The sequence below is a fragment of the Phlebotomus papatasi genome, chromosome 2 (genome assembly GCF_024763615.1).
Source record: "Phlebotomus papatasi isolate M1 chromosome 2, Ppap_2.1, whole genome shotgun sequence".
NCBI classification, from domain to species: Eukaryota; Metazoa; Arthropoda; class Insecta; order Diptera; family Psychodidae; genus Phlebotomus; species Phlebotomus papatasi.
In genome coordinates this window covers 71948241-71961531 of record NC_077223.1, presented here as the reverse complement: position 1 = coordinate 71961531, position 13291 = coordinate 71948241, and the positions used below count along the sequence as shown (strand labels likewise).

General features: G+C 36.4%; 3 protein-coding genes across 8 annotated transcripts in view; 1 reads left to right on the top strand and 2 right to left on the bottom strand.

Moving 5' to 3' along the window:
• Positions 1 to 3: 3 nt before the first annotated feature.
• On the top strand, positions 4 to 2194 carry LOC129804279 (nucleolar protein 11-like). Its single transcript, XM_055851434.1, has 3 exons — positions 4 to 230; positions 308 to 472; positions 531 to 2194. The coding sequence occupies exons 1-3, from the start codon at positions 99 to 101 to the stop codon at positions 2166 to 2168; spliced, it is 1935 nt and encodes a 644-aa protein (XP_055707409.1). The 5' UTR covers positions 4 to 98; the 3' UTR covers positions 2169 to 2194.
• LOC129804280 (calcyclin-binding protein) lies at positions 2184 to 3143 on the bottom strand. Its single transcript, XM_055851435.1, has 2 exons — positions 3006 to 3143; positions 2184 to 2920 (listed from the first exon to the last, which is right to left on the bottom strand). The coding sequence occupies exons 1-2, from the start codon at positions 3024 to 3026 to the stop codon at positions 2249 to 2251; spliced, it is 693 nt and encodes a 230-aa protein (XP_055707410.1). The 5' UTR covers positions 3027 to 3143; the 3' UTR covers positions 2184 to 2248.
• A 2539-nt stretch (positions 3144 to 5682) lies between these two features.
• Positions 5683 to 13291, bottom strand: part of LOC129804241 (potassium voltage-gated channel subfamily H member 8) — a 130361-nt gene continuing 122752 nt past the window's right edge. For 5 of the 6 annotated variants that reach the window (XM_055851377.1, XM_055851378.1, XM_055851379.1 and 2 more), the window contains 3 exons: positions 12757 to 12910; positions 7828 to 8257; positions 5683 to 7485 (listed from right to left, as the gene is read on the bottom strand). In XM_055851377.1, the coding sequence (XP_055707352.1) occupies positions 6210 to 7485; positions 7828 to 8257; positions 12757 to 12910 (1860 nt within the window). In that variant the 3' untranslated portion in view covers positions 5683 to 6209. The remainder of the gene's footprint in view (positions 7486 to 7827; positions 8258 to 12756; positions 12911 to 13291) is intronic. The other variant, XM_055851375.1, reaches the window with a different exon arrangement.

Here is a 13291-nt window from a genome sequence, read left to right as displayed (position 1 = left end):
ACAATGTTTAGTTTCTTAGAATAGCCACTGGCGCTAAAGTCGCAGTTGTTGCCATTCAACTCGCGTGGTGTTTGTTATTTTCTTTTTTTTCTCAAATAATGGCAAAATTGTTAGCTTACTATACCTTGTGTCCTGTGAATGATCGACGGGATTTTCTGGGAGTCTCGGCGGATGCTGAAAATGGTGCTATCATTAATACCCTTGGGAGGAATATCGTTGTAATCACAAAGGTAGAGGTTATGTTTACATTTTGATTTTTTTTGGTTTCTTAAATATTGTGATTTGTGACGCTTTTTTGGGGCTCCAGTTGAGTGACCAGAAGCAAATTCGCAGCTGGACTGTTCTGGAGAAACTTTCCAACAAGGTGGTGTACGATGGAATATCGAGGAAATACGTCGGGGTGTTTGGACAACGGAATATAAAATGCTGGACGGATTCTGAGACAAACCTCAAGAAAATCCGGAAAATTAAGGTATGTAGGTTCCTAAAAATTTAAGGGAAACAGGTTTTGAGGCTTTATTTATGCGTAGTTGCAGAAAAACGTGAAAGATCTTGTAGTTTTTGGGGAAAACAGGGAGACTTTAGTGATCTTTGAGGATGGGAGTTGTGCGTCACTTTCCGCGGTTCTTACTGGAGAAGATCTTTCCGGAGAGGGTATCTTAGGGCCTAATCATGATATTGAGTACCCAAGAGTATTTTCTACAATCCCTGGAGAGGAGATACTTACGTTTTTTGCTAGAAATCTCGCCACTAAATCTGTGGAGTTGATTTACTTTGGTCTCAATGGGGCTTCCCGGACCCCAGGGAGTCCCGTGAGAATCCACCTTGACCGGGGCGAGGTGAAATTAGTGGGATATACTGTAACTGAGGGTCCTCAGTTGATTACAATCTGGTCAGATAAGAGAATCTTCCGGAAAGGCTTGACATTGGAAAAGGAGGCAGAAGATGGTCCGGGACAATTTATTGCCATGCTGAATGCTGTGAGTGTGGAGCATCCTCTGAGTGTGGTCAGTGTCTCCTCAGACTATCTGGCTATCTATGGGGCGAATGCAGGCCAGGAAGGCTCATCCCTGATCCTCTATAATCTTCATTTCAACGTCGTCCAAGCTAAGCAATTTTTCAAAGTTTACTTCAGTAACTCCAGCATTTCCGTCGTGGACAGCAATATCCTCTTGGCTGCTGGTCAGACTCTTGCTGTTGTGCCCTTTAGGATATCCCGGGCCCAGTTGGCTGACATGGTGGGCAGTCAGAGGAGCCCTCAGGGGATTACAGAAGTCGATAAGGACTACATAAATGAGGAGGATGAACTTGAGCAGGCAATTGAATGGGATTCCCAGAAGTTTCAGTTCGAAGATGAACCGGAAGAAAAAATTGTGCAGAGGGTACATTCCAAGAGGTATCTCTCACGAGTGACTTCTGAGGCGGAGATAGAGGAAAAATTGAGTGTGATGAAGAGGCGGGATTTTGTGGTGGAATTTGTTGAGAGAGATGGCCAGAAGGAGTTGGATGTGAAGGTATTTTCAAATCCTCATGCCAGCAGCTTTTCCAGGGAGGAATTTGAGCTCCTGGCGAGAGAATTGGAAGCTTCAGGAGCTTCGGAATTTGAGATTTCCAGCAAGATGATTTCTCTAGCAATTTCCGGGAATGCAATTGACGAGGCTGTGAATTGCCTGAGACGCTACAGTTGCATTCCGGAAAGGAAATTGGTTGATTGTCTGGTCCATGCGGTTACAAAGAAGAACTGGGACCTCATGCGAGTTGTGTTCAGCGTGGATTTCAGCCATCAGATTCTAGTTGAAGAATTGCGGAGTCAGTTGAGTGTGGAATTTGTCAATCCTCTGCTGAAGCGTCTCCTGAAATTTCTCGAAAGTTCGGAATTGGAAGAACGTCCGCGAATTGGAGGGAGAATTTGGGATGGGGACGAAAAGATGCTGGAGTGGTTTACAGCCATCCTGGATGCTCACTATCATCACTTGGTCATGTGCGGGGATCCTGAGATTGAGAAATCTCTGAAACTCTGGCGGAAAGTTCTCTGTCGCTACTGGAATGGGATTTGCGAGATGAAGAACTTCTCCCCAATTCTCTACAGCATCAGTCAGAACAGAGCCATGACAGAGAGACAGAACACATCCAAATGGTACTCGATAGAGACGGTGCAACTGTACTAGCTTACAATAAAGTGATTTTTACGATAGCCATGTGGATTTATTTATAAGAAATGAAATGGAACGTTTTTTTTATTTTGAAATTACAATTCAGGCATTTTGGCTTCGTCGCGCTTCTCTTGTGCCTCAGTCCAGGCCTTGGCAATCATCCTCTTAGTGTCAGGATCTCCGGATTCATACATCTTCTTCATCATGTTCATGAGGCCAGCCGATGGATCCTTGGAGTCTGAGTCATCGCCAAGATCCGAAAATGCGCTATTCTTGATGTCTTTTACTTTTTTCTCCGTGCTCGTGAGACAATCCCACTTCCTGCCCTGCTTCACCTTCTTCATATAGATCACAATCATGTCCGTCTTCAACTTCCGGTAGCTTTTGGCAACGTCTATGGCCTCCAGGAGATTTTTTACCACCAAAACATAGTCCCTTCCATTGAGATCACTTACCTGAAGATTGAGAGACTTTTCTGTGAAGCTAGCCACTACTCCCTCCTCGGGCACCTTCTGAACACCATCTAGAGTCACGAAGAGCTTTACAAAGGCATCACTCTGGTCAAAAGCGTAATTTGTCAGCTCCACAACGTATCTCTTTGGGCCACTTGTGCTTCCTGCAGCTTTCTCACTTTTACCGACTTGATTCTGCATCAAAGCAGACATTTCACCCTCCCACTTCTTCCTCTCCATCATCAGTACATCTTTAACCCTCTGCCGAATAGCCAAACCCTGCAATTGAGTCAATTCTTCGATGTCCTTCTTCAGCTGCCCGGCGGAAAGAAAACAAAGAATTTTGAGGTTATCTTCACAAATCATCAAATTTTCTCTGTCTATCTCAATTTCCACTCACTTCTTCAACTTTCTGCTCCATTCTTCCAGGCCTTTCTTCCACAATTTACAAAACCAAGCCCAAAAATACTCCAAATACACACTTTTTGATGATTTCTTGAGAAAACTTGCGCTCTCCTCAAACAAATTTCTAGAACTTTCACAAAACACAGCCAACACTGCCATCTATCGCCACGCACGCAATCAAAAGCTATTTTTTGGAGATTTTTTTAGCACCGCTTTTATTTGAAATCCCAACGGTCAACACAATTTCTCTTTTGCATAAAAATAATTTTAATTGATTTCTTTTTGTTTCATTTTATTCCTAAAATAAAGCAGATTTTTAATGCCAATACGTGCTTAAACTACCAGCTATCACGTCATTTAGTTATCAGAGTGGAATGTTTACAGTTTCACAGTTAATTCACGTGTTTTTTTTTTCACGAAAGGGTGCATTCATCCCTTTTCGCCACTTCGGCAGTTAAATCAACATTTGTCGTAACTTCATTTTTGCGATTTTGAGATATATATTTTGTTTATTAAACGCGCTTGAGAAAAAGACACTTTTATAAGCCCAATAAAAAATATTTTAAACCAAAACAAAACAAGCGACGCGACACACAAAATTTATTCAATAAAACTTATGAAATAAAAGCTTTTAGGGATAGGGATAAGAGTTGAATTGTCTAATTTAGTCAAATAAAGGCGTTTATTATCACTTGAATAATTCAAATTGATACAATGCATTTTAGAAAATTGTCGTAACTTCCAAAATTTCCATACTTTGGAAGTTACGGCTTTATAAACGATGCAAGTTACGATAAAATATTACTGTGCTTCTTCTAGCTTATATCTCAATATCTCAGCTTTAAAATAATTTTATAAAGATTTTCTCGAGTTAACTTACGGTTTATTAGTGCAACTTTTATTATTTTGATTCAAAAGTACACTCAATCCCGGCATTATGTCCTTCGGAATTATGCACCTGACGGAATTATGCACATACAATTATGCAAGTTTGCCTACCCTTGGGAATCAATTTATGAAGTCATTTTTGAAATACGCCTGAATGTATACTATTTTCCGACGTGGGAAATTTAAAAACATTTTGCTACTTTTTCAGAATAAAACTTTAATTTCTTTTATTAAGGTAAATTTTTTAAATATTCTAACAATTTATTGAAGAACTCTGGCCAAAAAGTACTGTTTGTTAGCATTTCTATTGAACAGTTGAATCTTTTTGTTTGAACTTTGAACTACTTTTACTCCGCGCAAAATTTGTTCTACGGCCCATTTATTCAAAAGAAAGCCTCTGAGGGTATGCAAATTTTCTCGATGCTTAATGCCATTTCGCGCGTTTTTTTCGGTCCCGAAAATGTGCGTAATGCCGGGATCTAGTGTATGGCACTCGGGGCTCATTTTTAAGGAAAATAAAGCTGAACTAAAAATTTCGTCTCTTGAAAAGTTGTGAAAAGGAAGTTACGACAAATGCTGCTTTAACTGACGACTTAGCACCACTTTCCGCCACTTATTAAATATACTCAAAAAATATTGTTTGTTGTTAAATAAATAAAGCTCTTACGTTCAACGCACATTAAGTTTTGTTTTGTAAACAAGTTTTTGATATTTCAGTGAGGGTAAATAAAATCACGATCTAGTCATCTCTCTCACTCTCCTAAGAAAATTTGAGAATATGTTTGTAAACATGTTTCCAAAAATGCCTATAAGAGTGAGCGAGATGACTAGATCTAGAATTCACTCCGTCTCACAGGAAGATCCGAAAACATGTTTACAAACAAAAGGTGTTGTGCGTTGGGCATTATGCCCAACGCCAAAAATTTTTGATTGTAAACGTGTTTTCAAAATTTCTTATGAGAGAGAGCGAGATGACTAGATTTTTGTTTATTTCACTCTCATTGAAATGTCAAAAATATGTTTACAAAATAAAAGCTATTGTGCGTTAAGCATTGTGCCTAGAGCACAATAACTTTTATTTGCAAAAATGTTATAAAAATTTTCTATGAGAGTGAGCGAAATGACTACATCTAGGTTTCAGTCACTTTCACTAAAATGTCAAAAATATGTTTACAAAATAAAAACTATTGTACGTTGGTCATTACACCCAAAGTATAGTAACTAGTAACTCAAAATTTCCCATGTAAATGAGCGAGATACCTAGATCTTAGCTTTCACTCAATCTTACTGAAATGTCAAAAATATATTTACTAAACTAAATTTATTGTGCGTTGAACATTATTCTCTTCAAGGAAAATTTTCATAGCAATACAGTAGACTCTCTCTTAATCGGGCATATGAGGCAAAATGTCATCCAAATTATCGAGAGATTTGAGCATTAAAATCATTGTAAATTCCATAAAAAATGCTCAAATATAAAGAATCACGATAAAACAACAGGAACTACAGTGAATTTGAACAAATTTGCTTTAAAATCAAACGTGAAAATTGTCAACAAAATTTTGCGCCCGATTAGAAAAGAGCTGATTGAGCGAGAGTCTACTGTACACATATTGATTTTGAATTTATTCTGGCTCTAGCTTATTATAAATTATTAAAATTCATTTTTTATTATTTAAATCTTGGAACGTTTGCTACTGACGGAAAGGGATGAATTGCATCCTAATGGCTCCGAAGTTATTCACATTCAAGAGAAAGAGTGATTACGGAAGCAAGAAAGTCCCTTTTAAATACATTAAATTTTATTCTTTTTTCTGAATCGTAATATTTTTTTGGAGTTTATTTTTAGAGGCACTACAATTGAAAAAATAAATATTCCCGTCTTTAATTCCACAGACCATTTTTTTTCTGGTGGGGAATTTTCAGAGTCGTTACCTCTCTTTTGATATGTACAAAATTATTATTGATTCATCATCCTCATTTATCACTGCATAATCGTCATGTGGGGCAAATGGTTTAAATGGGATGTTGCATGACGAATAATAATTAGGGTTAATTAATTTGGGTGGATAGATTAATTGCAATCAATCAAAATTATGAAAGTGATGGGATTGTTTTTCAACACTTTGACACGCATTTAGTACACAATGACAGCTTCTGACTTCGGATGGCACACTTCGAAATCAGAATCGAAAAGTATTCTACAATCGAAAGAAGTACGCGTTCATGGAAAGAAAAGGAAAGATATATTGCGAGATCTTTTCGAGGAAGTCAATTTATAGAGTGTAAGGTTAGGTAAAAAACGTGGGATTCAGCTCTCCTTGAGAGATCTTGTCGACGGCAAATTCTTTATTCCTGCTTCTAGTTTGTCTGCATCTCCAGCTGAGAATCGATAAATTGCTGGTGCCCTCGAACTTCCACTGGTCCTTCGAAGAGCCACCTTATTCTCCTTTCCTAAAAGTGCTTTCTTCTCATCAGTCTCCTCGAAGTAGCTCGAAGTAGAGGGCAGACAATCCGGTGGACTTTCAGCTGAAGAGAATCGTTCGTAGTCTTTTTTCTCAGGAGCTCCTTTGAGGGACCTACGTGTGGTTTTCTGCTTACCCGTCATCTCTGAATCGGTGGACTTGCTATTTGACAGCGTTGTTAGGCTGTTGCTACTGCTGGACTTGCTCATCCCGAAATCTGACATGGATTTCCGCAAACTCTTCTCCCATTTGTACTTGTCCCGGAGACTTGCAGCAAAGGATGTGCTCTCAACCGGATTGTCCTCCTTCTCAGCCACATTTTCGCAACTGTTCCCCAGCAGAGCGTCAGTTGATCGGGAATTTTCATTGGTGACTTCTTCCACTATCACCTCGTCGGTTAGGAGTCCATTGAGATTGTTATTGCTCACCTGGAAGTCAAGAAGCTTAGTGAGCTTATTCCAGTGCTTCGAAATGATTGACCTCACCTCTGGTGAACTCAGTGCCTCGGGGATGGTGTTGAGCGTTGAGGTCTTTGGTGCCACTTCACACTCTGTGCGATAGACAGCGTCGATCCCGAGGATGCCGAGTACGAGTCGCGGATTGCGGAGGACGATCTTCTCGAGGGTCTCGTAGTCGATCGCCGCATCCGTCTGCGTGGCCACCGAGCTGAGGGTGCGCACGGACTCGGCGTACTCGGGTGGTGCCAGACCTCCCCTTGAAAATTGATCCTCCGGCAGTGACATTTCCCTGCCCCAAATCTCAGGCGGATGGGACGAACTTCTAGCCATGATGAATTGTTCAAAACCCATCATTGGGCCCGTTCCATTCGGTAGATTCGGAATGGAACGTGCCGGTGCAAAACGTGCAGCTGAAAGGTCCGCCTGTGAAGTTAGGCGTGACATGGCCATCTCCTGGAGGGCCTGAATGGCATTGCGTACTTCAATGCTGAGTGCTGCTACATCCTGATGTAGACTATCAAGACGATCATGGGAACGCTTATGGGGTTGTTCTAGATTGAGACCTTCTAGGCTGTTGGACTGTGTATGTTGCATTGTAGGCGATTGACTGGGAACGGATCGTTGCCGTTCTACACGTTCCCGCAAAGCTGCTAAGGATCTACCCCTGAATAAAGAAGCATTAACAATTTTTGAAATTTGCTTTCTAAGATTTCAAAAGTTCTCATTCAAGAAAATTCCATACAATAATATCAAATAATATTTAAAGTTTAATTAATGGCAATGAGTTGTAGAAACTTTCAAACTAATTACAGTTTGTGTGAAGTTTTACTCTTTTATCGTGTTTGCTTGGTGTACAAGGTTCAAATTCAAAAACTTGTTATGCAAAACCTGCATTGCAATTATTATGTTGGAATTTAAATATTTTCTTCAAATGCAAATTCTGTTAATTTTTTCGAAAAGAGGAAGCAGTGCGAAGCATTTTAGGAAATTATCTGAATGAACTCACCTCTGTAGGAACTTTCCATGCCTTGGACTATTTGTGTGAATAGGGGATCGATTGAGATTTGTATGGGGAGATATTGAGTGAGCATCTGAATCTGGTTGATTCTCATCGTCCTCGCTAATAGACGGCAGAGCTAGGGAAGGTCCATTTATGTCTGATTCCTGTTCAGCTTCGTATCCCTCCCTCAGATTGAAGGTTAGATCGTGTTGAATATCATTGGCAAATTCCTGCTGATATTCTGGATACAGCCTAAGGACTTCTACGAGGCCACACATGTGGATGCATTTGAGGTCACAATATGTTAACGCTTTAACATCGCTGCTGCTCTTGACAACGACATCCTGAGACGTTTGAGCATTGGTATTTGCTCCTTGACCATTGGAATGCGTGGACAAGTGAGCAGAGATATCACATCCCACCAAATCACCTTTTCCTAAAAAAAAAAACGATAAAGTATGGAAAGGGAATTGTTTTGCTACTTTACATTTTTCCACTTCAGTAAAAATCAATAAAAAAAATTCATCTATCTGTGATTCTCTTTGTGCCCTTTCTTTATATAGATTCCCTCATTTTTGTACATCGCAATAGGATAAAAGGACACTATTCAATACGATGAACTCTTAAACAAATACCCGTCTATCTGTTGGATAAATTTATTGCAGTGGAAGATATATAGTGAATGAAATGAGTAGGAATTTTGATTCTGAGTGAGACACGGGGTATTCTTTATTTCAGTGCTGAGCTCTGCAAACTTTATCATTTTTCAATAGAGTTTGTGGATAGATGAAAAAGTTATTGTCTGTGTTTACGACACACAAGTCTCGTGAAAAGGATTTTCCCTCAACAAAAAGGAAGAGTTTTACTAGGGATTTAGTGCAGACTGTTCAGTTTCTTAGAAATTGCATTCTTCACAAATCGTTCTATATAAATATTATATACACATAGTCGAAATTTATATAATCGACTTTTAAATTTACTTACAGAGAAATCCAATTTATTTCTAAATTTCTCAATTCTTTTGAAATTTTTGCTATGGAGCCAATGCATGAAAATGCAACAAAGCCTTTACTAACAGTCATGTATTAAATTAATAAATCTTGGAATATTTACAAAAAATATTGTCAATTGATATAAATATTGTGAGAGAAATCCGAAAAAGTTAAAATGTTTATTTTACCCTGCAGCATTGATCCGAAATCGGTGTAAATATTATGCTTTTTAGGTGTATTAGGGGTTAAAGTTACCCTTTTTCATGTTAATTTTACACTCAAAAAGTTGTAAAATTAACATTAAAAAATGTTGATATATTTTTACACCTAAAAAGTGTTAAAGTATGAGCAAAAAAGGTTAATCGCACCCCTGTTTTTTCTCAATGAAGGATTATAATAGTAATATAAATAAATTATTTAAAATGAAAAAAAATCATCCAATAAGATTTTTTCTTGCACTTTAAATCGTTACTCATTAAACTTCAGAAATACACTGTTTAGGATATTTCACTTCAAAAATTTATAGAAGACTCCTTGAAACCTCTCAGGACAAGAGCAATTGATTTACAAAATTTTACATACTGCACTTCAAAACAATTTTGAGTCCAAAACTATGAGCATGAACATAATGAATATTGAGTATATTTTGATAAACGGCAGCTGTAGTATCCTCTATTAATGATGAATTACAAAGCTGTATTAAATTATACTACTCTAATTAAGTATTTGACATTTCATTTTATCTTTTTCCGTATCCAGATAATCATATTTTCTATTTGCATCGCAAATAAGAAAAGAAGACACGTATAATTTTAAAAATGATTTGTTTTAATAATGACCTTATCATTGCATAATTCTCAAGTGTTCTATTTTCTGAACTTTGTCACATCAATTTAAATTGATTTACAGTAGACTCTCTCTCAATCGGGAATATGGGGCAAAATGTCATCCGGTTTAGCGATAGAATTAAGCGTCAAAGCCTTTGTAAATTCCACTAAAAGCGCTCAATTATAAAGAATCACGATAAAATATAGGAAGAACTACACCGAATTTGAGCAAATTAGCTTCATAATTAAACGTAAAAATTGTCAACAAAATTTGTCGCCCGATTGAAAAAGAGCCGATTGAGTGAGAGTCTACTGTACCAGATAAGGAAGGGTATTATATAACCGCCTATATAACCAAGAAACATTTCTTCATATTGTAAAGCGTGTCCGTCCACTATAAAATTGCATGTTATAAACATAGTTTTTCAAGTTTTTTATAAACATGCTTTTCATTTAAGCTCATGTACTAAAACTTCTAAATAGGCGACAGTAGGGTGGAGTAAGTACTTTTGGCCACTTTAAGGTTGCATGTGCTTGTAATTTTTATAATCTTTATTTAAATAAAATGAAATTTTGTACAAAGATACCTTAAAGCCATTTCTTCCTAATAATCCAAGAGAATTTCCAATTTTTTTTGGATATTTTAGTGAAAAATTTGTTTTATGCAACTATGCATGTTTCAGTACTTTTGGCCACTTTGTGAGTACTTTTGGCCATTGTGTGTAAGCACTTTTGGCCACTTGTTTCCAATAGAATTTTAATAAAATAACAGAAGAAATCGCTCTCGAAAACTTTCACAAATACACAGCACAAGTCCTATTCTTATTTAACACCAATTTTATGTGATTATTAGAGTATCTTAAACGACTTTTTGCACATTTTCTATTTGATGTAAAAATCAGTCAAAAGTCACGATTGCTTTTACTGAAATCCGCGAGGTGCGCCACGTTTAAAATGTATGGAAAAATGAATGGCCAAAAGTACTTACGCAGCCGAAAAAAGTAAGCTCTTTTAGCCACATCCGATTTTCATTTAATTTGTTAGAAAATCTTATAAAGTATGATATCACAATAAAATTTAGTTAACTAAGAAATGGACTTTCATAGAATGACATCAAATATTTTTATCAAAAATATGAACTAATGCAAAACAATTTCTCTTAACATTAACAAGTTTCTTAAGAATCCCATGTTTTTTTTAGTGATTGTTTACCTTGTCGAGAATTTCTTTTAATAACTTAGAATTAATCAAGTCGATACAAAATCAAATATGGTTTTCTGATTCGTTAGATTAGAGGTCACGAAATAAGACCCACTTTCCTGTTCTAAATAAACTCATAATTGCCTTACAATGTGATTTTACTTTAGGTGGCCAAAAGTGCTTACATGGCCAAAAGGGCTGACTCCACCCTAGTTTGTAAAACTATTAAAAATAAAAGTCGTGTATGAATTATTGAGAAATCTCATGAAAAGTACCTAATAAGAATGTTACCCAGAAAAGCAGAGTGAATGTTTATTTCTCTATAAGTTCGAGTTAAACTAAAAAAAAAATATTAATATAAATAGAAAAAGTCTCATGCATGTTTAAAAATTTGATGCATATTTTTAAAAAGAAATTTTACATATATCAATGTGTCGAAATCAGTCTAGCACGTCATCGTAAGGTATTCTATAGGAAAATTTTGGTTAAAAGGTTCTCAGATAAGTCCTGACTGAGTTAGAAATAGATTTTGAACAACAGGATTACTTGTTATCATGTTTTTCCTTCCAAGTAACCCTGTTGTTCAAAATCTATTTCTAACTCAGTCAGGACTTATCTGAGAACCTTTTAACCAAAATTTTCCTATAGAATAATTGTGTTATGGATTATTGATTTTCGTAATTTAATGTAGTCAGCTATGATATTCACGATCATTCCAAATGCTTTCGTAGCCTCAAAAACCTAATAGAGCCTCTAAAAAGAAAGTTCTATATTTGCTCCATTTTCTCATAGTTTCCTTTATCCAAACTTGAACAATTAATTGTCAAGACACTAAATAATTATTGACATTACACTAAAATTTTGTTATTTTTTAAATAATTGAAATAAATTTGAGTTTATTACAGTGGTCCTATTTTATTGTCCGAACACATTATCACTATTCACGTACTATATGTCAAAATAGAGATCTCTAATGGCCAAAACAACACTCATTCGACGCATGGATATCACTTGAACATTTCTACATCAAAATTTTTTCAACGCATTGGAATAAAAAATTACAAAAGGTAAAAAAGTAGGCTTATCAAAGGTGGTCTTATTATTTTGGCCACCACTGGATGTATAAGGTAGTTTAGCACATGTCGGTGCTAAATACTTTTCTTCTTTTTAACTTACAATATGTATTTTCGTGTTTTAAAATATTTAAATGCAACTGTTGTAATTCACATAAAATGTCTTTAGATTATCTTTAGATTCACATTAAATTGGGGAGACCGGATCAAAATTAGTCAGCAAACGAAATTTTTCCTTAGATTACCTCAATATTCCTGCTGAGACAAACTATATCATCCCACTATCTAATACTATCTGTGGCTAATTTTGACCCGGTCTCTCCTACGTTCTAAAGAAATTCATAATTATGCCTTTTAGTTTTTTTTTTTAAGTTCGAGATGCAAGTTAATAAGGATAAGTTGAAGACTACGAAAAATGAGTCTAATAGATAAAATCCAATTGATTAAAATTTTGTCTTTGAAAAAGGAATATTACCATCACTCCGTTTGGCTCCCTCAACTTATTAACAAATTTGAAAAGTAGCAAAATTGAAAGAATTCATCAATGAATATGTAATAAAAAAAATGTTCAGAAACTGCTACTTGAGATATCTGTCTTTGCTGAAATCTTTCAATATTTTTCTGTCAGCTCATGAAGAAAATCTTTTCAATCGCAAGCAATTTCCTCCGACGATTCCCATCATTTGACCGGGGGAAACAATGAAAAGGGAAATTGCAAAATGTCCAAAGAAAATTGCAATTCATGCAAGAATTCACTTTTGTGAAAAATTGTCTCAGATATAGAGGATGGGAGCTGAAGCGTCCATTTGGAGGATTTCGGTAAAAGATGGGAAAATCACTTACCGAGAATAGCCACTACCATGTTGTTTTGCATAACTTCCATTGAGCCATTGCAGATGTAATAAATGTGATTGAGGGCATCTCCTCGATGGATGAGATATTCTGAAGGAGCACAGAACGTTGTCTTGATGTGCAGTGAGAGGAGTTTGAGACATCCCTAAAAAATAGAAAATAATTCTTTTTCTCTGGACCGATAAAAGATAACGAGATCTTAAAAATAAAACCAACTGAGATAGATGTTGTATTCTGATGGAATATATGGATGTGATTGATGAAATGTTTCTGTTTCAATGGATTGATTAATTCAATCAAAAATGAACTCAATTGTTTACACCCACAGCTTATATGAAATCCCTTTAGATGCTCTCTATATCAAAATCAAACTTCACTATCAACACATTCAACCTTTTGGGCAAATTTTAGCTTTCAACATGATTCCTCTAACACTTCCTGGTGCGCAAAATCAGGTCAAAATTCAAAGCTCTTCCTAGAAGGGAAAAGTTGAAAATAAATTAAACTGCAATATCATCCAAGTGCA